The sequence below is a fragment of the Aethalodelphis obliquidens genome, unplaced genomic scaffold (genome assembly GCF_003676395.1).
Source record: "Aethalodelphis obliquidens isolate GAN/ISIS:26980383/991018 unplaced genomic scaffold, ASM367639v1 scaffold33, whole genome shotgun sequence".
In the NCBI taxonomy this organism is placed as follows: Eukaryota; Metazoa; Chordata; class Mammalia; order Artiodactyla; family Delphinidae; genus Aethalodelphis; species Aethalodelphis obliquidens.
Window position 1 is genome coordinate 7,123,590 of NW_020837977.1, and position 23,966 is coordinate 7,147,555.

The window sequence follows — 23,966 nt, forward strand, 5'->3', positions numbered from 1 at the left end:
TGCTGCGTGTGGGCTTTCTCTAGTTGTGGCGAGCGGGGGCTACTTTTCATTGCAGTGCGCGGACTTCTCATTGCGGTGGCTTCTGTTGTTGCAGAGCACGGGCTCTAGGTGCTCAGGCTTCAGTAGTTGTGGCATGTGGGCTCAGTAGTTGTGGCACGTGGGCTTAGTTTCTCCACAGCATGTGGGATCTTCCCGGACCAGGGCTCGAACCCATGTGCCCTGCATTGGCAGGTGGATTCTTAACCACTGCGCCACCAGGGAAGTCCCAGTTATACATCTATATCTATCTATCTATCTATCTATCTATATATTTTACACTCTCTTTCAGTGTAGGTTATTACAAGATATTGAATATAGTTCCCTGTGCTGTATAGTAGGTCCTTGTTGGTTATCTATTTTACATATAGTAGTGTGTATATTTTAATCCCAAACTCCTAATTTATCCCTCCCCCCCCATTTGGTAACCATAAGTTTAATTTCTATGTCTGTGAGTCTATTTCTAATAAAACTTTCTTTTTGCCCCCAAATTACAATTAAAACATTTTTGACTTAATTTTTTTCATGCTTTCATGGTAGCTATCCTATGGTCCTTCCTGAGGACTAGATTAAATTTATAGACAGTGGTCAGTCACAGGTGGCCAATTTGATGTTTTAAAGCCACATCACATTACCCTCCCCCCACCACGCCCCAGGTATGAATTAAGTGCAACTGGCTGTTTCCATATGTACTTGTGTGTTTCCTTTTAGACTACAAATGACTTTGAAAGTATTTCTAAAGAAAGATGGTGAGTGTCAACCAACTACTGTTTGCTCTGGTGGAGAGCAAAATACACTTGGAATCTACTTAAAGGCATCGCCCTCATCTTCTCATTTGCGACCTAAGATGCCCTCTGAATGTTTTGGCAAAGTGATAGACTCTTCCCTGACTGCTGTGGCAGCTCTTCTTTTGCCGTCAGGCCTGTGTCAAAATAACTGAATCACTTAAAAGAAAGAAAAGTTGCTGCTCAAAATAACTGAGATCAGAGGTCTCTTATCTGCCTGTGCTTGTGAGTGGAAGGTACGAGTGAGGGAATGTTTTCCTTCAACCTGGCGCTCTGGTGCTAGGAAGTACCTTGGCTAATTTTCAAGGAGCTGTGCAAGTTGAGTGTCCGTTGGTGTCACTGCTGCTGTGTTGCAGTGAAGTGTGGCTTGCTTTTCATGTCCTCTTGTTGTGTATAGTAGCTGTGCTACCAAATATATTCAAGAAGGCGACCTCCTATCACTATGTCTCAGATGGCTTTGGTGGTCATTTGAGGACCTTAGGCAGGTATGCAAAACGTTTCTCTGTGGGAGCATCCTGAGTGTGAGCCCAGGTCCTGAGACTGAGCCTGAATTTTACTTGTAACCTAAACCCCTGTCAGCATCAGTTCCTAGCGGCATGCACCGCCACGTGGGTCACTGAGAAAGTAGGTCCTGCCCCAGAGGGGACATTGGGAAGTGGTGGATAGAGAGGGATGAGTAGTGGGTGGTGGAGAGCAACACGGATGCAGGGGCTGGTCCATTAAAGGTCAAGTTCAAATGAGGGTATGGCAAATCCAGGCCAGTTACAAAGAGGCTCTGAGGATTTGGGAAGCCCAGCAGGGGAGGGTGGTGCCCCATGGAGGGCCTGGCAGAGGTAAGGGTCAGGCCTGGAGTGGGGTGGGGTGAGGGTCAGTGCTCTGTGACTGTAAAGCCCGGGAACACGTCTATCAAACCCAGCACTTTATGGGAAAGGGGGATAGAGATGGCACACAGGACAGGGCAGCCCCAGGGATCCAGGGAGCGCGAGCTGTGGATGGAGCGCAGTGTTGCAAGGATGAATCCACTTGGACGGCTGCTGTTACTTCATTCAAGGTTGGAAGGCCATGCCTGCCTGGCGTCTCTGTTCGACGACGTTTATTAGTGCCGATGGTCAGCAGTGCGTAGGGATTGATAAGGCATCCCTGAAAAAAGTCCTTGTTCCGCAGAACTGACATTCCAGTGGGAGAGACAGACATTAAGCAGCTCCCCCCCGCCCCCAAACGTCACGTTGTGTGGTGATGTGTGCCACGGTGAGATCTCCAGCAGGGTAAGGCAGTCAGACGTGCCGAGGGTGGGGAACGGGGTGTCCTGTTAGACATGGGGTGAGCGTTGGCTACTCTAAGGGGTGATATTTGAGCAGAGATCAGGAAGAAGTAGGGAGTGAGCCACATGGGGATATGGGGGAAAATATTACAAGGAGAAGAAGAGCATCTGATCGGTTGGCCTGGGTTCGTCCCCTGTCCACCGATGAACCACCAAGGACAGGGCTCCGTGTCTGACAGGCCGTCAGGACTGTGCGGTGAGGAGACGGATGGTCCCAAAGGAAAGCGGAATGGCTTTTCTTGAAAGAAGGGAGCCTGGAAACTGAACAGGTGGAAAGAAAAGATGTCCCCCCTTCCCGCCCCAGTTGAGGGTAGTGGTTCTTTCACTGAATTCTGCCCATAAATGAGAATGCATGAGAAGGAGAATTGTTTTCACTCCCAAGAGCTGGGGCCAGCAGGGATGAGGTGGCAGGAGAGGCCTCTGGCCATGACATGGTACCCTGGACTCCGTCCCGCCTGAGTTGCAATGACTGGTGTCAGAGGGAGAGAGGGAGGGGAGGGGAGAGGAAGACAGGAACAAGTGCTCAGGAGGACCAGGACCAGGGCCCTGGTTTCTCTTCCTAGAAGGCCTGCCCTCCACTGCACAGTGGAGGTAACTTGTTCCTCAACAGCAGAAAAATCACTTCTTAAGGATGCTGAATGGTAGGGGAAGCCAGTGAGATGCTGCTGTCCACCCGCACTGTCTCAGAGCAGAGGGGCTGGCAGCCTGCACACAGCTGGGTACCGAGGCCCCCAGATGGGCCGGGGATGGCGGCGGTGGTGGTCCCTCTTCTCTACCTCCCCCTGCCCCCAGGTGTAAGATCACCTGCAGTTCCCTGAACACGTTGGGCGCTTCGAAATCGCCACACCTGTGCCACGCGAACCCCTCAGCCGCTGGTGTCCTTTCTCCTATCCTTGCAGGCTTAGGCCAGGAGCCCTCTTTTCCATGAAGCTCTCTCTGTCCTCTCTCCTCAACTGTTACAATGCATCATTCTTCCCCTGTGGTCCACAGCGCGTCGTTGGTGTTGGTTGTATTTAATCACTGAGCTTTGAATCATAGTTGGTTTTACATGTTTCTTTCTGGGGGACCACACACCCCTCTTATTCACCTTTGCAATGCCCCCTCCTTGTCCCAGGGCCTGGCATCACAGAGTGCATGGCTGAGTGAGAGACCTGTGACCCCGCGATGTGGAGCGCTGCTCAACCATGTGGGGTATGAGGCCAGGAAGGAGGTGACTGCGAAGCCCTCTGTGGTACTGGTATCTTTGCTGGTTTTGATCGGGCCCCTCGGTTTTCCTGGTCCAGTGGGGCTCATGGCTGCCTGACTGACCACTGTGAGGGGTTCTGGAGTCGTTTCTTGGGATTTAGGGTGTAGGCAAGTAAAACCACCCCAAATAGCTCTTTGCCATGGGATTATTTCAAGCTGAAAATAATCAAGGCCCAAAAGACTCGGGAAGAACATTTGACCTTCCCCCTAAGTGCATAAAAGTCTAGATAGAGGACCTGTTCCGGGAAGGGAGCTATCACTGTAGATAACTATGGAGGAACTAGGTGTGTGGACAGGGGGGAACCTAGCAAAGTCTGTTTGTTACAATTCCTCTCTGTGTCCCGGAATCTCTGCCTGGCCCAGCAAGCATTCATTTACCAAATCTTTGCTTTTCCATCTCCATGTGAAATTGCCTTACTCCCCTTTGAGGTGCCGAACCACTACCCCCAACATCCTCTTTTGTCTTTAGCTGAACTTGGTGTTTAAGGCTTTGGCCTTGGTATGATGGCTTTGGCCATTTTGGTGAGTTGAGTTTTCCTGAGTCTCTCCCATGTATACATGTTATTAAACTTTTGTGTGATTTTTCTCCTGTTAATCTGATTCATGTCAGTTGAATTCTTAGACCAGCCAGAAGAACCTAGAAGGACAGAGAAAATTGCCCGCTCTCCGACGAGGGGCAGGTTGAGTCACCCAACACAGATTCCATAGACTTCAGAGAGCTGCTGCCTGGGTCGCAGCTGATCTCACGGAACAACCTTATTCGAGATAATTTTGTAGCCAAGTTGGGCTTTTGTGATGAGGAAGGAGGGCCTTTCAACTCTGCCAGAAATGGAGAAACGGAGGTGTCCGACTGCAGGGGTGGAACCGGTGCAGGCTGGCATCGCAGGGTGCATTGTGCTTCTTCTCTCGGGGAGCCACTGGGAAGGTTGATCAACCCGTAGGACCCTCCCCAGGGCAGGCGGAACTGAACGAGGTGCCCTCTGGCTTGTTTGTTTCACTCTGCGGGCCTGGCTTGTCTTACTGTTAGTGCTTATTCATCGCAGACCTTGGATTTAGAACTTGAATGTTCTCATTACTGGATAATTCGAGACAACAATCATAGGGTCCAGCTAATCAAATAAGCCGTGTGCAAAGCGAACCTTGAGCCCAGGGCAGAATTAACCCTGAGTCGCTCAGGCTGCCATCCCTAACTGGAGGGGGGAGGCATGCAGGGCAGCGGGGACAGGACCACAGAGACAGTGGGGAGATGGGTCCAGATGTGATACGAGGCCCAGCCCAGCTTCTAACAAGCCACTGCTAAAACTGATCACAAAATAAGCAAAATGGAAGAGAAGACTAAGCTAAACAAAGACTGTTCAAAGAAGATCTTGTCAGAAGGATAAAGAAAAGAAAGAGAAACCGCCAAATACAAAAACACAAGTTCAAATTCAGGAGTTTAACAGGATTTAAGGTTTGAAATCAAACAAATTTTTAAAAATAAAAAAATTAGCCTAATAAAAATAAGGCTAAAAAAGTAAGTAAACTTACTTAAGGTATGAGAACTAGAAGGTAATCAATGATTTAGAAGAAAAACTTGAAAGTTAATTAAAAAATAAAACCCGGATGAAAAGTGTTTTTAAAAAGATACAATGCAAAACAAACAAACAAAATGGTTCTGAAGAACCTAGGGGCAGGACAGGAATAAATACACAGACATAGAGAATGGACTTGAGGACACGGGGAGGGGGAAGGGTAAGCTGGGACGAAGTTAGAGAGTGGCATGGACATACATACACTACCAAATGTAAAATATAGCTAGTGAGAAGCAGCCGCATAGCACAGGGAGATCAGCTCAGTGCTTTGTGACCACCTAGAGGGATGGGATAGGGAGGGTGCGAAGGAGACACAAGAGGGAGGGGATATGGGGACATATGTATATGTATAGCTGATTCACTTTGTTATAAAGCAGAAACTAACACACCATTGTAAAGCAATTATACTCCAATAAAGATGTTAACAAATATTATCCACTTCAACTTTTTGATTCAATAGGTTGACAATTTCAATAAAAAATTTTGAAGATTATATAAAGGTTAAGTCTACAGTAGAAACATTAAAAATGTGAAGGTAAATGGGATTAAAAATAGAAGTTAATGGGCTTTAACGTAGAAAGCATAAGTGGTCATGGAATAGGGTAAAGAGTAATTTAAGAAGGAGATTAAAATGAAGGGTCTGAAGGTAACAAAGCTTGTGAAAAGATAAGTGAAGGAAACATGGGCTGGAAGCAGGAGAGGGGACAGTCCTTAAGTTGTAGCTGGGTCAGTCTTCCCCAAGAGTGGTCTCTGACGAACCTGATGTGATGTCCAAGGCCAAGGTGAAGAGCTGGTTCCCCCCATTGAAGGGGGCCCTTTCCCATCAAGTGTGGCTTCTTTTTTTTTTTTTTTTAAGAAATATTTTATTTTATTTTATTTTGGCTGCGTTGGGTCTTCGTTGCTGCACTCAGGCTTTTTCTAGCTGTGGCGAGGAGGGGCTACTCTCGGTTGCGGTGCACGGGCTTCTCATTGCGGTGGCTTCTCTTGTTGCGGAGCACGGGCTCTAGAGCACAGGCTCAGTAGTTGTGGCGCATAGGCTTAGTTGCTCCACGGCATGTGGGATCTTCCTGGATCGGGGTTCGAACCCGTGTCCCCTGCATTGGCAGGCGGATTCTTAACCACTGCGCCACCGGAGAAGTCCCCAAGTGTGGCTTCTTAACTCTACAAAAGTACGTGACTCAGCTTGGTTTGGGGCAGGAGTTATAATCCTCGGGCCATGAAGGTCTGGTTCTGTGCAACACACGCAGTAACAAAGCTCCAAGTTAGTCATACAATCTTCAGAAGAATAACCTCAGTCAGACGTTTGTGACAGCTTAAAGCTGGCATCAGGAAAGGATTATTAAGTGAAGTATTGACGTGTCGTAGCCACATGGTGACGCACCATTTAGCCTTGACAAATGTTCTAGAAAAATACGTATCGACATAGGAAATGTCCAAGGTATTATGTGAAAAACATATTATAGACAAGTACTATAATATTAAACATATTAAAAGCAGTTATACAACAAGTACTGTATAATTCCAGTAACTTAAAAAGTTGATACAGTATATGAATAGTACAACATATTTATTACCGTTATTATCTGGATGGTAGGAATTGTGGATGATTTTTAAAAAATAATTATTTTTTGTGCTCTTGAAAGTTTTCTCATGGATTCAGGGAATCCACGTTATATTTTGTATCATTAAAAAAACCCCTAAAGGTTATTGAAGAAGAACGGATACAGGCATATGCTTAGCTTCAGAAAGATGCTCTTTGCTGCACTTCTGTGAGGGAAGAAAGGTCTAGATATTCTCTCTCCCCACTCTCATCTGCCCGGCCCATTATCAAAAATAGTGATTCTAGAAGAGGTCATTTTTTTAAGGTCCTATAAACCTGTTAAGGATGCCTTCTGCTAAATAATGTATGTTTGATCTATACAAAATTAATATTTAATAATATTTATTAGATAATGACTAGGTAATCTTTCAGCACACAAAAACACAACTTAATATTTCTTCAGTGTTTGTTATATGCTATGCACTTTATGTGCATATTCTTACTTAATGTCCACTTTTTTTTTTTTTTTTTTTTTTTAATAAATTTATTTATTTATTTTTGGCTGCGTTGGGTCTTCGTTGCTGCACGCAGGCTTTCTCTAGTTGTGGCAAGCGGGGGCTACTCTTCCTTGTGGTGTGTGGGCTTCTAATTGCTGTGGCTTCTCTTGTTGTGGAGCACGGGCTGGCTCTAGACGTGTGGGCTTCAGTAGTTGTGGCACATAGGCTCAGTAGTTGTGGCACGTGGGCTCCAGAGCACAGGCTCAGTAGTTGTGGCGCATGGGCTTAGTTGCTCCACGGCATGTGGGATCTTCCCAGACCAGGGCTCGAACCCGTGTCTCCTGCATTGGCAGGCGGATTCCCAACCACTGTGCCACCAAGGAAGTCCAATGTCCACTTTTTGAGAAAAGAGAGGGTAAATAACTTGCTGTTATTTATAATTTGCACAGAAGCAGGGGAGTGGGAGTCTAACCTGAGACAGTTTGACTCCAGGGTCATGTTCCCTGTACTGTACTGACATCAGTGCTTCCTGGGTGAGTAGTTTTGTGTTTGAGGTCTTCGAGGAGATTTAGAAACGTGTAGCTCATGCTGTCTCCCTCAAGGAGCGTCCAAGCTACTTGGAAAGATAAAGAGGTGATGTGCAGCAGCAAAACACACCTGTTCCAGTAGGCAGCGCAGATGATACTTGATGTGACATTCAAGGAGAGACATTCCTGTGGCCTCCAGAGGTCAGAGGGGGCCTCGTGAAGGAGCCGGGCTTTGAAGGATGGGGAGTGTAGCACATGAAGACCATAGAGCTATAGGTCAAGCAGTAAATACCGTGTTCTGGAGAAAAGGAATAGGGAGTGACCGTGCAGCCAGCACATAGAAAGCAGAGACTCTGGGGACAAATCAAGCCACAGGGGATGCTACTGGAAGACATCAACATACAGCTGGGCAAGAGGAGACGAAGGCATAGTCAGGAGAGAAATAATATCTGAACTACAGGAGACAGGCTAGGGGTCAAGTGAAGACAGAGCTGGTGGATGAGAAGTGGAGTGACGGCAAGAGAAGAGAGGAAGAGTGAGACGACTTCAGATGGTTCTGTATCTAAGTCCGTTACTAATGAGCAAGTAATGGGGAAACTGTATGTCTTGGTGAGAAAGGGGGCCAGCAGGTCCAGACAAAGGAGAAGCCAGAGGCACAGGGTAGGGATTACGGGACATAGTCATTCTCTGGCCATGGTACTGTTCTAAAATACAGTGTATTAAGGGGAAATTTGAGGTTTCGTGAGGCCAGTAGATTAGGAGACGATTACCATTGAAATGATAGCTTGCTTCTCGCAGGTGCCAAGAAGGGGGGCACACAGTGACAGGGTCAGTTGGAGGTAGAGAGGGAGGAACTGTGAGCGAGAGCCTTTACTGTGGTTTCCCCAGGAAGGAACGAGTGAGGCAGGGTAATCAGGTGTAGGACTGGCTCTTCTGAGTAACTTCAGAGGGCCCTGGGGTGTAGGTGCTGTCTGTCCCTAGCTGTCTGGTACCCGGCTCTGGGATGAGTAGGGCAGGTGGATGGCGGCCTGGAGTGTGGAGCTCAACAAAAGAGGTGTTTGAGGTGTGGGCTCCATCTTGGTTGGTTTGCATTTGAAAAGTGAACTCTCACTTTGAGTTGCTCACCGTCTCTAGGGGTTGGCTAAACCTTGGGAGGGGCTGTCCCTCCAGGCTTTGCAAATCCTCAGATGTCAAAGCATAAGAATAAAGAAAATGAAAGACATGGTTAACACAGATATGTAACCAACCTATAAATATTTACTGAATGCCTCCCATGCCCAAACACTAAACTGTGTGCATGAGCTAGTATGAAATAATAATAACAACAGAACTAGCATAGTCTTCTGTAGCCCTCACCATGTGCCAACAGTCCACACGCTTTACAAGAATGAACCCATTTAATGCCTGTAACAACCCTACGGGGAAGTACGTTTACCATCTCAATTTTAGAGATGAGGCAACTGAGGCTCAGAGAGGTTGAGCAACTTGCTAACGTCACATAACGAGGAAGAATTGAAGCAGGGATTTGAACCCAGGAGGTTGGAGTCTGTGTTTTAACTACTACCTAATATTATATATGATATAGTTCCCGCTGTCCAGGTTGAAGAGCTACTTCAAAAGGCAAAATATAAATATTCGAAGAGATAAGTATAAGTAAAGAGCAGGGCATATTTAATCTCAAAAGAAGGTATGGGATATATGCATATGTATAGCTGATTCACTTTGTTATAAAGCAGAAACTAACACACCATTGTAAAGCAATTATACTCCAATAAAGATGTTAAAAAAAAAAAAAAGAATGGAATGGTCCAGGTTCTCTCAAAGGGGAGGTGTGTGAGACCACCCGCGGAGAGGGCAGGAAGAAAAGACTGGAACTTGTATTTATGTTTCTATTGTTAGCTCATCGAATAGCCTGTCTTCTCAGTACAAGCTCCTTTCCTCATCATGAGAAAAAAAAACGAATGATAGTATAATCACATCTGATGAGACACAGTCAAAAACCATGAAATTACCAAGTTCACTATATGAAATATGGATTGACATCTATGTCATTACCTAGTGTCTCAAGAGATGATAGACACTGAGGAAGAGTTTGTCACTGACATCTGTTGTTAATGGCCGTAGACGGTGCAGACTCTGTGGTGGTGATGGAAGCAATGAATAATGGGAGTGAGTATGGGTGATGCCTCCTATACTGCTGGGTACGGGGGACACAGCAGTGAACCCCTCTGTCAGGCGTCCCTGATCTTGTGGAGCTTACAGTCTGGTCGGGGAGAACAGGGGATCAACAAGATGAACCAAGGAAAGATAAAGTGTGTTAGGTGGTGATACATGCTGAGGAGAAACATGGATCAGAGAAACGACGGGAAGAATGGGGGAGAGAGTTGTAACTTTTTAGATAACATGGCCGAGTGAGGTCTCGGTGAGAAGGGACAGAGTAATTACCTGGTGGAACGAAGGGAATGAACCATGTGGCTGTCTCTGGGCAAGACACCCCTACCCACCACGCAAAGAGCAAGTACTAACACCCTAATGTGGGAACGTGTTCTGGAAGGTTGAAGAAGATGAGGTCGGTGCGCCTGGAGCCCAGTGAATAGCTGGCGGATGGAGACCAAGGGGTGGGGCGAGGGTGTGGCCAGGTCCTTGCAGGCACGTGAAAGGACTTGGGCTTTTTTCCTGGGAGTGGAATGGGAAGACACTGGTGGGCGTGAGCAAAGAAGCGATGTGATCTGGCTCGTGTTGCTAGAGGATCAGTAAGGTTGCTGTGTTGAAAATCCTTTGGAGGGAAGGAGGACAGAGACCAGCTGTAAGGCCTCGAGCAATTTTCCAGGTGAGCCATGATGGTGGCTTGGACCAGGGTGGAGGTACGGAGCGGCATATTGGACCTGATGATGGTAGAACCAACAGGATTTACCAATATAGGTTCGAGCTGTGAGACAGAGACTAATGGTACATACACAGTATTTTACTGAAAAGTACACTGGGGGTACATGCTTCAAACCTCTTACTGGTAGGGATGTGTGAGAAAAATGGTGGAGGCCACTGGGAGAGACCATGTATTGTCTACAGGGATTTTGAGGAGAGAGATCAGTCAGGGGAGGATGCTTCAGTGCTGGACGTGGTTGGGCCTTGAAGAATGGGTGGGATTCAGGGGGTTAGAAAGGCCTGGGGCGCACCCTGGGAGCCACAAAGGAAGGGAGCTGACTCTGCCCAGGCCTGTTCTGAATCAGTCTGCGTGGAGCCCGAGCACAGGCAGGAGGTTTTAGGATTGAAATGGTAGCAGGCCAACTCGTCCCGCCCTTGAACTACAAGTAGAGTCAGGCTCCGGACGCGCAGGCTCAGCGGCCATGGCTCACGGGCCCAGCCGCTCCGCGGCATGTGGGATCTTCCCGGACCGGGGCACGAACCCGCATCCCCGGCATCGGCAGGCGGACTCAACCACTGCGCCACCAGGGAAGCCCAGATTTTTTTTTTTTAACATCTTTCGTGGAGTATAATATAATTGCTTTACAATGGTGTGTTAGTTTCTGCTGTATCACAAAGTGAATCAGCTATACATATACATATGTTCCCATATCTCCTCCCTCTTGCGTCTCCCTCCCTCCCACCCTCCCTATCCCACCCCTCTAGGTGGTCACAAAGCACCGAGCTGATCTCCCTGTGCTATGCGGCTGCTTCCCTCTAGCCATCCGTTTTACATTTGCTAGTGTATACATGTCCATGCCACTCTCTCACTTCGTCCCAGCTTACCCTTCCCCCTCCCCATGTCCTCAAGTCCTGATTGGGAATTTTTGACTGAGGGAGTTAGTGGTTTGCTTAAACAATTTGCTCCTCTAAAAAGCTCTGGATAAGTGCCATTAGTTAATGAATTAACAAATGTTAACTCAGTGGCTAGAGTGATTTATTTACTAAATGGGACTATAGTTGTAAGTTATATATACATATATGTATGATATATATTTATAAATATATAAACATATATTTATGTATTCAGCATAGTTATTGTACTATATTATATAGTATAACCTGTAGTATAGTTATATAGATGTACATATGTAGATGTACATATATGTATTTCTGTTGAGAGTGATTCCATTAGACCTAACATTGTTTGCTATATAATAAAAATGAATTTTTCTGATTCTATAGGTGAACTTTAAAAAGCTTGATCTATAGTTCCTAAAGCAGTTAGGGTTTCTTGGTGCACGTTATATCATTGGTTTTCCATTCGCCGGCTGACTGAGTGGTCCTGCCAGCACACATCCTGCACACGGCTTCTTAGCACTTCAAGATGCTGCATGCAAGTGCCCCAGGCATAAAGAGTATGGCGGAAATACCTTTTCCTCCGTCTGTGTTTGTAAGACAGTCTCTTTCACGCCAGAAGAACAATTTTGGGGAGATGATTTGTGTCACATTTTGGCCTCATTACAGTTTTGAGTTGTAAATGGCGCTGGTTTGCCTGGAGGTGTAAACATCTATTTTATCTTCATGTGCTCATGGGAATACCTGAAACTGAAAAAATACTTTCTGTTCTTGAGTTCTGTTTCAGGCTGTAAACAGAGAGGTTAACAAGATATTTATCAAAATTCAAATTTTATTTTATTAAAAGCATGCGTCCAACAGAATGCCAATTACTTGCTGCTATGCCTCGGTTCTTCATTTCCAAACACAGATGGAGAAGTCGAAGAACCTCATGTCTTATTACAATCATATGATTCTGTAAGATAAATAAACACTGTGCTTTTCTCTTCTGAAATGGTGAGGAGAGTGCGAGCAGGTGTTAAATTACTGTCTGCAGTTATAAGTTACAGGAAGTATAAGGTTATTCAGTGTTTATTTAGGTGCAGCTGATAAAGTCAGGCGAAGGGATTCTGACTAGTCCAAATTTGCTTTCTGGTAAATAGGTACTATTTAAAGGATATGACAAATCACTTATTCTTTGGTTAAAATGCACGAAAGCAACAGAAATGAGAAGCGTGTATCACCTGAGTTTATCATGCCTTGCACACAGGGGTATCTTAACAGTGTTTATTGATTTGTCCCCAAATAACTGAGTTTCAACCGGGGGAAACATGTGTTTGGAGTGCAGCTAGATTTTTCTATGACTTTCAAGGAATTTCCTATTCTACCTCAAAATTTACAAATTGGCGATATGTTATTTATTTTAAAAATAAATAACAATTAATAATTTAATTAAATAAATTAAAATTTATTTAATAAATTAAATAAATTTCAATCACAGCAGTGAAAGCCATATAAACAAATGACAGTGCATCTGTTGTTGTCATTTTTCCTATAAGCCCATTTTGATGGCCGCATTTTTTTGGACAGAATGACAACCTTTCTGATCTACTGACAGTAACCCTTTGGACATGTGCTTTACAATTTTTTCAAATTCAGCTGTGTGTTAGTGCTTTCCATTTGAACTGTCTCACTCATGCCATTTAAGGAGATTTATTAACCTTTAAGTAATATTCCTCATTTAACAATAAACCAAACACATTGTGAGGTCTTCTTTGATTCTCAAGTGGTGATTTGAAAATATTAGTGCTTTGAGGGTGCTGAACCCAGCTTCATGGCAAAACTGGCCTCGAGTTCCCTCAGCCCGTTAGCATCTTCTAGCTGGGATGAGGGACATCTACTTCTTTCTCTTTTCTTATCTTGAGACTACCTGTTAGCCTCTCTTGGTTATCCAGTGACTGCCTTAATAACTAGCCCCGGTCTGTACTTTCAGAAGTAACCAAAGAAGTTCTGATGTTCTAAGAGGACAACAGGGAACAGTTAAATAAAGGACATGGTTTGAAACCCAAATGTCAACATAGACAGGATCTCTAAAGTTCTCTGTTTTTGGAAGTTGTTAACTGGATTTAACTGTGACATATGCATGGTATGACTGAAATTAGACAACTACTGAAACAAATGACACGATGTTATATTTCACATTTCCCCTTCTGTCTTCTCAGCCATCATGTATGTCATGGGAGCACTTGGTCCTGCAGTGGGATATTTATTAGGTGGACTTCTTATTGGTTTTTACGTTGATCCCAGAAGTCCCATTCACCTTAATCAGGATGACCCTCGTTTCATTGGAAACTGGTAAGAATCGTTTATTAAATCTTTCATTTCACTTGGTATTGTTATAGAGTAATAGTCCCCTTGTAGTTAAAATAAGAATTTCCCCAATGGGAAGATGAAAAATAGCTAAACGTCATCTAGGAGGGGTTGGCAGGCAGGATAATAATCTCCAAAGATATCCTTGTCCTAATTCCCAGAACCTATGAATGTGTTACCTTCACATGGCAGAAGGGATTTTGCTGATGTGAATAAGTTTAGGCTCTTGGGATGGGGAGATTATCCTGGATGATCTGAGTGGGTCCAGTGTAATTACAAGGGTCCTTATAAGGGAAAGAGAGAGGCAGGAGGGTCAGAGTAAGAGAGGGAGATTTGATGATTGGAGCAGAGGTTGGAGTGATGTGCCTCAAAGATGGAGGAAGAGACCATGAGCTAAGGAATGCAGGTGGATTGCAGAAGCTTTTCCCCCAGAGCCTCCAGAAGGAATGCAGTCCTGCCGACCCAGTTTTTACTTCTGACCTCCAGAACTCTAAGATGATACATTTGTGTTGTCTTAAGCCGTGCCGCCTGTGGTGATCTGTTATCACGGCAATAGGAAACTAACACAGAGGAGTTGGGAACATCCGTTTAATCCATATTCTTTAGGTTTGGGATGGCTGGTTTCTTCATAGCAGAGTGAAGGAAAAGGGGAACGCGGCTACGTCGGAACTTTCCTGTGTACTTTAATCGTAGCTTTCATTTTCAAAATCGTAGCTTTTCATTTTTCATTTCATTTTCTTTTCATTTTCTTTCTTTCATTTAAAAAAATATTTTCTGCCACTTCCTTATTATATTTGTGTTTCTGCTTTGTCCTTCTCCACTGCCCAGGACTCTAGCCCTGCGTTTCCACTGTCCCACACTTAGTGAATCTTTTCACTCGGTAATAGTTCCTTCCCCTGGGTGTGCTGGGGATGTAGCCACTCTCTCACTTGCTAGCCTTGAATTGTCTTGCTAAATAAGTAAGCTTAGGATTTAGAATGAGAACTCCAACTCTGGATGACAGGTTACTTATCCCTATCTCCAAGGGCTGCATTTGAATTCTTCCCAATTCTCATCTTGAACATAAGGAGTTATTTCTTCATGATTGCAAACACTCGCTCAAAGTATCGGCATCTCAAATTCATTAAACATGGATTGGTAATAGGCATACATTGATAAGAAATTTTCATTTTAGAACAGAGAATTTCATTAATTAGAAACTAGTGTCAAGTAATTACTTTCTAAAGAGTTTCTTAGACTACTTGTGTTCTCTGTGTGTTTCATTATAATTTAATAACCTCATAACTTGAGCTGTGTGAGAATAATGTTTAACACTATTTTCTAAGCAGTTAATAAATATTAATTACATGATAGAACACTTGTTATTTTTATAAGTAAATACTCTTTGAAGGTGGAAGTGCTAAGATCTAGATGAGCCTAGCCTGGTAGAATTTTCAAATCATGCAAAAGGGAGCGTTCCCTTGTCAGCAGTAGGGGCATGACACAGGAGTTTTAAGTTCTTGATCAATAGTGAAATTTTTGGCCTCTACTGTTTGCTTTGCAGTTCTGAAATAATTCAGAGTAAAGATTTTTTAAAAAGTTCTCAGAAAACTAGATTATTAAAATGTATCTGTGAACATCCCATGTATAATGTGTTCTGTATAGATTTCCATGAGAAGAGCATGGCAATAAGGGAACGTCTGGAAGGAGAAGGCAAGGAGGACAGCTCAGGGGCAAGGAGAAGGCAAGGAAGCAGGAGCTTTAAGATTACAAGTGCTTTATGCTGTTTTCTAAAAGTTTTCTAGTAGACATCAACCCAGTTGGTAGCAAAGTAGAACAATTGAGTGCAGACCCTGAAGCCACACTCCCCTAGTTTTAAATCCCAGTCTGCCACCTAGTAACTGTGTGACCTTGGGGAAGTTACTTAACTTCCCTGGGCCTCGGGGGGTTTTTTAAATCCATAAAATGGAAATAGTGGCAGTACCTACTTGATAGGGTTGTTGTGAGGAATAAATGAGTCTATGTATGTGGAGCTCTAAGCAGTTCTTCCTACATAATGTATGTTACCTATTATTCAGTCCTTTCAATTTAATCAATGTTCAAGTAGTTTTATTCCTTTTAATGGCTCAGTATTCTACAAATGATAAAAGTTGTCAGGATAGAAATGTATACTAGGGAGTCTCTTTGAAAATGAATTTTGTTTATTGAGTAGCTCTGTCTGTAACAGACTTCTACCTTGAACAAAGACAGTTATTTGATACAGTGTTAGTTTCTATGGTGCCTAGTGGCAATGCTAGGTTTTTTGGGAAATGTATGCTGGAAGAGCGAAGGAAGGAATGAGTGAATAATGCTAATATTGATTGGGTGCTGTGTGTCAAGCATTATTCTAAGAGCTTTACCAACATTTTCATTGAAGCCTTATAACAACCACATGTAGTCACTAAGAGTGTGCCCATTTTGCAGATGAGATATTGATGGTCAGCGACTTGAACACCTTGGCCAAAGTCTCAGAGTCAGTGGGAGCTGGACAAGACATTGAGTCCAGGGTGGAGGTTTTAGTCAATGTACTTAACTGTCCTCCCTTCGTGAATAGTCTCTGAGTAATGGTTCATGAAAGGGAGTCAGGAGCCCTGGCTTTTCAATTTTAGCTCTTCCTGATGCATCCTTTTCCAACATGTAATGCACACTTCCTTGCCTTACTTAGCTTTTCTCAACGTCCTCTTTAGCACCACCATTATATCATGTGTTAACTTCGATGTTACTGGAGACCGATTTGCTCTGCTTAGAAATGTCCCTAAACATTTTTTAAATCTTTTTGTCTATTCACTATAATTCTTTCCCTTCTTCTGTTATTTTCTCCCTTTGGGGTACTCTGAGTGTATCTTTAATGTTTGCATATAATTTTAAGTCAATGGCTCTGGGTGGAGGTGGGAGCCCTGAGTGCAGATCTACGGAAAAAACAAAACTAGCTACCATGGATTTATTGTTGCTTTGGGGGCAGGCATTTTATTAGGTCTTATACATTGTCTTATTAATTTTGATGACCCCCCCAAAAAAAGTTATTATTACTTCCCTTTCAGACGAGAAAGTCTGTTCGGAAAAGCAAACTAATTTCCCCAGGATCTTAGAGCTAGTAAGTGGGAAAGACAGGATAAAAACCCAGGTCAGTCTGAAGCCACAACTCAAGAATTGCCCCTTATAGTCTGCTGCCTGCCCTCCTCTGGAGAGAGCATGAGAGGTCCGGGAAACTAAGGGGTTCAGGGGACTTGAATGCAGAGGTTGCAGAAAGAAATTCAAGAAAGATAATGGCAGGACTGGGTTAGTAAAGTCCTCGTATGCGGCCAAGTACAAAAAGGGCCAGATATTATCATAGCTATGTCCCTGCCGACAGATGGCTCTGTTTTTAAAACACCTATCTCATTCAATTTATTAATTTAGGAAATGTTTTGAGTACCTAACCTGTGTTAGGCACTGGGTTCGTGATTAAATACTGAATCCTTGAGATGGCTGGAAGTCTGCCCTGAGCAGTCTTCTAAAAATAAAACCTTTTTCTGATTGCTTTAATATCTTAATTGGATATAACGTTAAGTATCTTTGAAAATAGCACACTGGATGGTCTGTGTTCTTACTGCATTATATTCAACATGAATTCTTAGAATGCTGTTTGCGTTCTGATAACAATGGATGGGAACGTATTGATACAGAGGCCAGAATCTGAGCGTTTATGAACTTGGAAACTTTGAGGACAGAGTTTGGAGTTGAGGAATCCTAGTTGCAAAGTTAGTGACCCCCCTGTTAGGCAGGACCAGGGACCTCTATTTGCTAAGAAAAGGTTGAAAGGGGACTGAAAAATTGCCCTTGGGGAATTATGCAGGCAAGAAAGCCCAAGGCCTTAACACATGTTCTAATACAGGACTAGAATGAGAGATCTACTCTGTATTTACTTCCTAGTTCCCTCGGCATGGCAACCTCAGAAGAGTCTAAAGACAGAATCTCGATTCTGCATAGCTCAAGTTCCACTTCTCAAGTTCCAGATCAGTGCTACTCAAAGTGTGGTCCCCGCCACTGCTGCCCACCAGCAGTTACTGGTCTGTGGCAGAACATGGGCTGAAATTGAGAGTAAATGTTGAGAAACTTAAAAAAAATTTTGACAGAGGAATTCTGTGTCTGACACATTGATTTCCCTTCTGAATTTTTATAACATTCATCTTCTATACCACATGATCTAACAATTGTGTACATTCTTGCATTTCTTGGAATTGCTTGGAATCATTTCTTTTATCTTTAGCTCGCTTACAAGCAGATTGTAAGTTCTTGAAGTGCTTGCAGAAACATGTTTGAATGCCATCAGCAATTTGAAATACACTTCATACCAGATATTAATGGTTTTCTTCTAAGAAAAAAGTGTCCATATTGGTCCAGAAAGCATGCTATAGACTCTATATTATTCTTCTCTTCAAATTATGGGCTATTGATTTATTATAAGATGCACACTGTCGTAGGACTAACAATGTTAATTAGCAAAACTAACACATATGTGCTCAAAAATACTTGAATTGAATGAAATTCTAGTCAGGCTGCTGAATGTAATAGTCATTATAATACTAGTATAATTACTGGGTAGATTTCTCATTTATACCACAGAAAGGGAGGATTCCGTAGTATATTTTCGTAAGTTGTCTAACTTCTTACTGCTGTACACCCGATGAAGGTAAAAAGTTTTCTCTGGAGAAATTTATCACCACAAACTTCTACTTTGCTAATTTGTTCACACTCATAATACCAAAGCCATAAATGCTATTCACATTTCCCAATTTTTTAGGTGGAGTGGATTCCTCCTTTGTGCCATTGCAATGTTTCTTGTGATATTCCCAATGTTTACTTTTCCAAAAAAGCTTCCTCCTCGACACAAGAAAAAGAGAAAGAAAAAATACTCTGCTGATGTTGCGGGTGACGATGACGTTATGAAGGAGAAAACAAACAATTGTGAAGAAGTGGACAAAAAAGTTTCTTCTATAGGATTTGGAAAGGATGCCAGAGGTAAGGTATATCTTTTGAATAAGTACGTGCATGGCATTTCAGATCAGTGCTACTCAAAGTCTGGTCCCCGGCCACTGCTGCCCACCAGCAGTTACTGGTCTGTGATAGAATATGGGCTGAAATTGAGAGTAAATGTTGAGAAGCTTAAAAAAAATTTTTGACAGAGTAATTATGGGTCTGTCGAATCTAATAACAACAATAATAAATTGGGCTTCAATTTTGTATGTTTTAAATTTTTCATTTTCTAGTAATTCATCTTTAAGGTATCTTGCAAAAGTATCAGTAACAATAGACTAGAAATAATAATTAAAAAATAGTCCTTCGTCACAGGTAGCTTGAGAAGCACTGATTTAGAATCTGAAGGTGAACACTTCATACTGTAATTAGAGACGTCTGATTTTTAAAATAATTATTGCATTATACAATGGATGGTTTGTCTCAGGGAACCGTGGGTTTGATAGTGTGGCCTGATCCTTACATAAATATAAAACTTACCCCTAGGAAAGGATCTTGTTCAGCAGTGGCTCTGTCAAAGCTTGAAAGTGGCTATGGAGAAGGGCAACCAGGGGATGGGTCTCCAAACCCAGCATAAAAACGTCCAGAGGGTTTCAGTGATGTGTACTGGTCTGTTTTTTCATTCTTATCTCTCTTAAAAATAATGACTTTATTAGAGCCAGATTAGGCAATCTCAAATCTAAACAACTTAATCTTAACCAAGCCATTTTTGTTCCATATTCAATACCTCTGTTGAATGGCAATGAATCCCTTTATTCCAAGAAACCTATAACACTACATTCCCATTAGTTCCTGCCTAGTTCTTGAATCCTCTGAATTGATTTTTCTAACTTATGAAGCATAATATTTATCAAGTGCTTACATCAGTTAAGGTTGTTTTAGGGTAAATTTACCCAGGCACATTATCATCTCACTTCGACTATGTACACAGTAAAGACGAAGAGGAACCTTTCAGGCCTAGAAGGAAGTTACTAATATATTATGGAACTGTCCCTGCAGCCTAAGAATGGTTAGATTGGACTATTTTTAAAGACTATATTTGTTCAAAGCAGTGAAGTGACATTTCATTGGAAATGCTTCTTCCCAGTTAAGTTTTAGATTTGCCTTTCCCGCTCCCTCCTCATTATTTTGGGACAATGTGTACTTTTGGAACTGCCAAAATTACCTCTTCTGCTCTCATAACATAAAGGATTCTCTGCATGGTAGCTCTTACCCTGTGGACCAGTCCATCATTTTTCGTGGATGCACGATGGACCATAATACTACCAAGGGAGTGACTTGTTTTTTTTTAAACAACCCAGTTGAGAGCAAAGTTGATGTTAAAAAATTCACAACATAGGAATAGACTAAGAGTTTTACTTTACAGAGAATATAAAGTAGACTCAAGGGGGGAAATAAAGGCTAAGCTAAAATGGTATATTTTATAGCTGAGAGGTAGATGGCTCGAATGTGGAATATATGCTCTGTTGGATAGTAGAGAAAAGGGAGAGCGAAGACCGATATGAAATACCAACAGCGGACACAACCGTTGATGGGAATGAAGTCCTTGGAGGAGCCAGTGTAGACCATGATTTCAGTGCCCCATCTGTACTGTGGGACGTTCCCGTTGTCAAGGTGGAGGACCTCCTGAAGGCCTGTGGGTCTTCTTTTGCCTGAAGGTCTTCTCTGTAGTCTGGGAAAGTGCTTGACTCCTGCACGCTTCAAGTGCCAAAGAATTAACATCCTGGCCTCCCACCCCTAAAGCTGTCTTAACCAATGGCCGATCAACATCCCAGCTCCACCCCCTCATGGGTGAGACCATCCTGAGGTATGTTTCTACATCCTTTGTAAGCCACCCTTCCTTCCTGTGCATCACGTCCACACTCCCATCCAGTGTTTCCTGAATCGCCCAAATCAACTGTTTGGCCTTGAATCCTTAACTCAACTCCTGCTTTTGGGGGAAAGCTCACTTAGGCAGGCAGGTTCAAAAGTGGTAAAAGCCATCATGGGATTTGAAAATTATTTTTCAGAATTGAACCTATGTACTGTTTTATTGGATGTCTTCTTGTACTGCTAAGGATTGTGCTTCTCTATCTTTTCTATGTTCAATTTGATGGTTCAGGATATTTTCTTTTAGAGGAAAGAATAAGAGGAGTCTTTTGACAGTGATGGGTAGTTGGTTTATAAAATCCATTTTCATTCTGGTTTTCTCGTCAGTATTTCTGATACATTCTCAACTTTTTCACTCTATGCCTTAATTATGATGATGGATCTTACTTCAGCAGTGAACCTTCCTGATTAGGACGCAGAGCTGGTTTATTTTATTACTTCTTCTTGCACTGGATTCTCTAATTGTATCTAGACCTGGAACTTCCAGAGACACTTTCTTTTGTTAGAAAGGAATCCTGTTCAAATGGGAATATAAAGTGAAAATGTTTTGCTAAAAATTATTCAAGTGATATTGATGACATTGGAATAATGTTCAAATACAATATTTAAAATTAATTCATATATATCTTGCACATTTTGGTTTCTAATACCTTCACCTATAGGAAATGGCAGTCTAATATTTAATCTGATTTTCAAAAAGATCAGTTAAATCTCTGGGAATCATTCCATCACTGACATAATTTGTATTCCAAAGCTGAGATTCATTATTTAGGTCTTGAATGAAAGAGTGGTTGCTAAGATTTCATTTTGAGTTAAATCTGAGTTTGATTCGCAGATCTTCTTTTTCCTTGTCCTGTTTTTTGGAGTAAGGCTCCTTTTAGTCTTTATTTTATATTTGAAATCTGTACATCAATATTAGCTTCTTCAAAGAGAAGGTAGAAAGGTGGCCAAGTTAGTATTTTTTTAGTTCCTAAAAACAAAAATGATTTAGGCCATACAGAATGGTGCTCCTTGAGAAGTTTTACTGCAGAGAACGCAAGAAGAAAATACACTGCACTTTCTACCCTCTGCCTGCACATTTTAATGATAGACATTGGGAAAATCTGACTCAGTGTTTCTAGATTCTTATTATAAATTATGCAGGAATAAGACTTTTAAAACACCACAAAGGAGAAAGTAGAATTTTTAGTGTGTCTGCATCACCATCCCATAAAGAGAATAGCACTGATTGCTTCAACATCTTACCCATAAAAATAAACAGCTAAAATATTTAAGTGGATCAATTTTCCTGAGGTTTGAGGTCCAGCATTTTAAAAGTCTGCTGACTTTACCTGGACATTTTCCTAAATAGAAAGCTTTTGGTAGCAGTTAATCGTAAGAAGATGTTTATTTTTGTGTCCACTTTTAACCGTTTAAGCTTCATTTCTTGGCATTATTCATTAACATAAAGTACAACAGACTTTCTCTGCTAGACTTTTGTTTGTGTTCAAGTAGAATATATTTATCATCCTAAGTAAAATAGCTACTCTGAGGTGATGCACTGATTTAAAGAGGCTATTGGAAGTTATAGAGGATTGATCACTAGAGGGTGATGTCATCATTTAATTCAATGACTGTTCACTCTGTAGAAGCTGCTGTACTCCAAGCTGTGGCAGATCGGAAGATGAGTGAGCCATGGTTTGCCCTCAGAGAGCTTATAGTCCATTGAGGGAGACAGGACAAGTACAGATGGAAATATGCTAATGGCCAAAAAGGAAGATGGTGTGAGAGTCAGAGGCAGGCGAGGGAACATCTAGTTGAGGGATCAGGAAAGGTTTCACGGAGGAGGTGGGATTTGTGATGGACCTTGGAAGACTGGGAGAATGTCAGTAGGTGGAGGTGGGATGGTGTGGGTATTCCAGTCAGAGAGAGCAAAGGCAAGAAGGTCAGACTGGGGTGATGTATTTGAAAATGCTGAGCGAGTGTATTGTGGTTGGTGTGTTGGATGTGCATGGTGGAAGCCTGGGACGTAAGGTTGGGAGGGTAAGGTGGGACCATATTGTGCATAGAGTTCTAACCTTAACAGAGCTTGGCCCAAATGGGCAGTGGGGAGGTTTGAGCAGCCTTTGGCAAGCACTCTGTTAGGTAGATTAGGGAGGGAAGGGAGTGGAATGGAAGGAGGGCGCCCAGCTAGAAAGCTACCGACAGAGCCCGAGAGAGGTGATGATGGTTTTGCTTAGTGCAGATGGAAAGGACAGTAGCATGCTAAATTGGTTTTTTTTTTGGCCACGCCGGGATGGGATCTTAGCTCCCTGACCAGGATCTAACCCATGCCCCCTGCAGTGGAAACGCAGAGCCCTAACCACTGGACCGCCAGGGAATTCCCTCCTTGTCCCCTTTCAGTTGCTTTCAACTCTCCAGCCAGAAGGATCCTGTTGAAATGCCACTCCTCTGCTTAAAGCTTCTGTGGTCTCCCAGTCTAACCCCTGGTTACCCGCCTGCCCCCATATCCTTCTTGCAATCCCATTTGTTCATTCTACTTCAACCACATTGGGCTCATCACTGGTCCTCAAATCTGCCAGCACACTCTCACCTCAGGGCCTTTGCACTTGCCATTCCCGTGTGGTGAACGCTCTCTCCCACATCCTCTCGCTTCCTTCAGGGTATTTTTCAAATGGTCCCTTTTCAATGAGGCCTTGCTTGGCCACCATATTTAAAAATTGCTACCTTCCTCTCCAAAGCTTTCTCTCCTTTATTTTTCTCCTTAGCACTCATCACTATGTAGTATACTATGTATTTTACTTATCTTATTTATAGTCTCAGTAATGAGAAAGTAAGCTCCATGAAGGCAAGGAATTTTTGTCCGTCATGTTCCCTGATAAATTCCCACCATCTAGTAGATACTCAGTAAATATTTGAAGAATGAATTATTGAATGGTGAGGCGGGAAGGAAGAGGTTGTGTTTATAGAATGTGGCAACTGCTATGGGAATGATGGGGAGGGAGGTACCAAAGTCGGGTTCAGGGTTTCAACCTCAGATGATGGAGAGAGGAATAGAGGGGCAGGGGGAATAAATTCTGAATTTGAGTTGCCTAAGAACAAAGAACCATTGCATGTGGTTCTTTGCTAGGTGTTTTAAAAACTAGTATAGCATGGAATATGTTAGAGGCAATACTTGACTCAGCAAAGAGAGGTCACCAAAGGCCACGTGCCTGGGACATGCCATCTTAGCCTCTTGTGTTTTGCCTTTGCTTTTTTGCTGAATTGCACTTTAGCTTTAGGTTTGCAGCCTATATTGAAAGCTGTTGCTTGAATTCCCCATATTTGCCATAAGAGCATTGCTCAGTGTCCTTTATATAAAACCCTATTTCTTGAGAACAGAGTGCTCACACTTAGCCTACCTAGGAAGCACCACGGGGGCTTCTGAAATCCCAGAGTGCTGGACCCCAGC

At 42.9% G+C, this 23,966-nt stretch overlaps 1 protein-coding gene across 2 annotated transcripts in view; it reads left to right on the forward strand.

Annotated features, from left to right (window-relative positions):
• SLCO5A1 (solute carrier organic anion transporter family member 5A1) overlaps positions 1–23,966 on the forward strand; it is a 123,086-nt gene that overhangs the window by 35,142 nt on the left and 63,978 nt on the right. For both annotated transcript variants that reach the window (XM_027127939.1, XM_027127940.1), the window contains exons 3-4: positions 13,486–13,618; positions 18,435–18,652. In XM_027127939.1, coding sequence (XP_026983740.1) covers positions 13,486–13,618; positions 18,435–18,652 — 351 coding nt within the window. The remainder of the gene's footprint in view (positions 1–13,485; positions 13,619–18,434; positions 18,653–23,966) is intronic.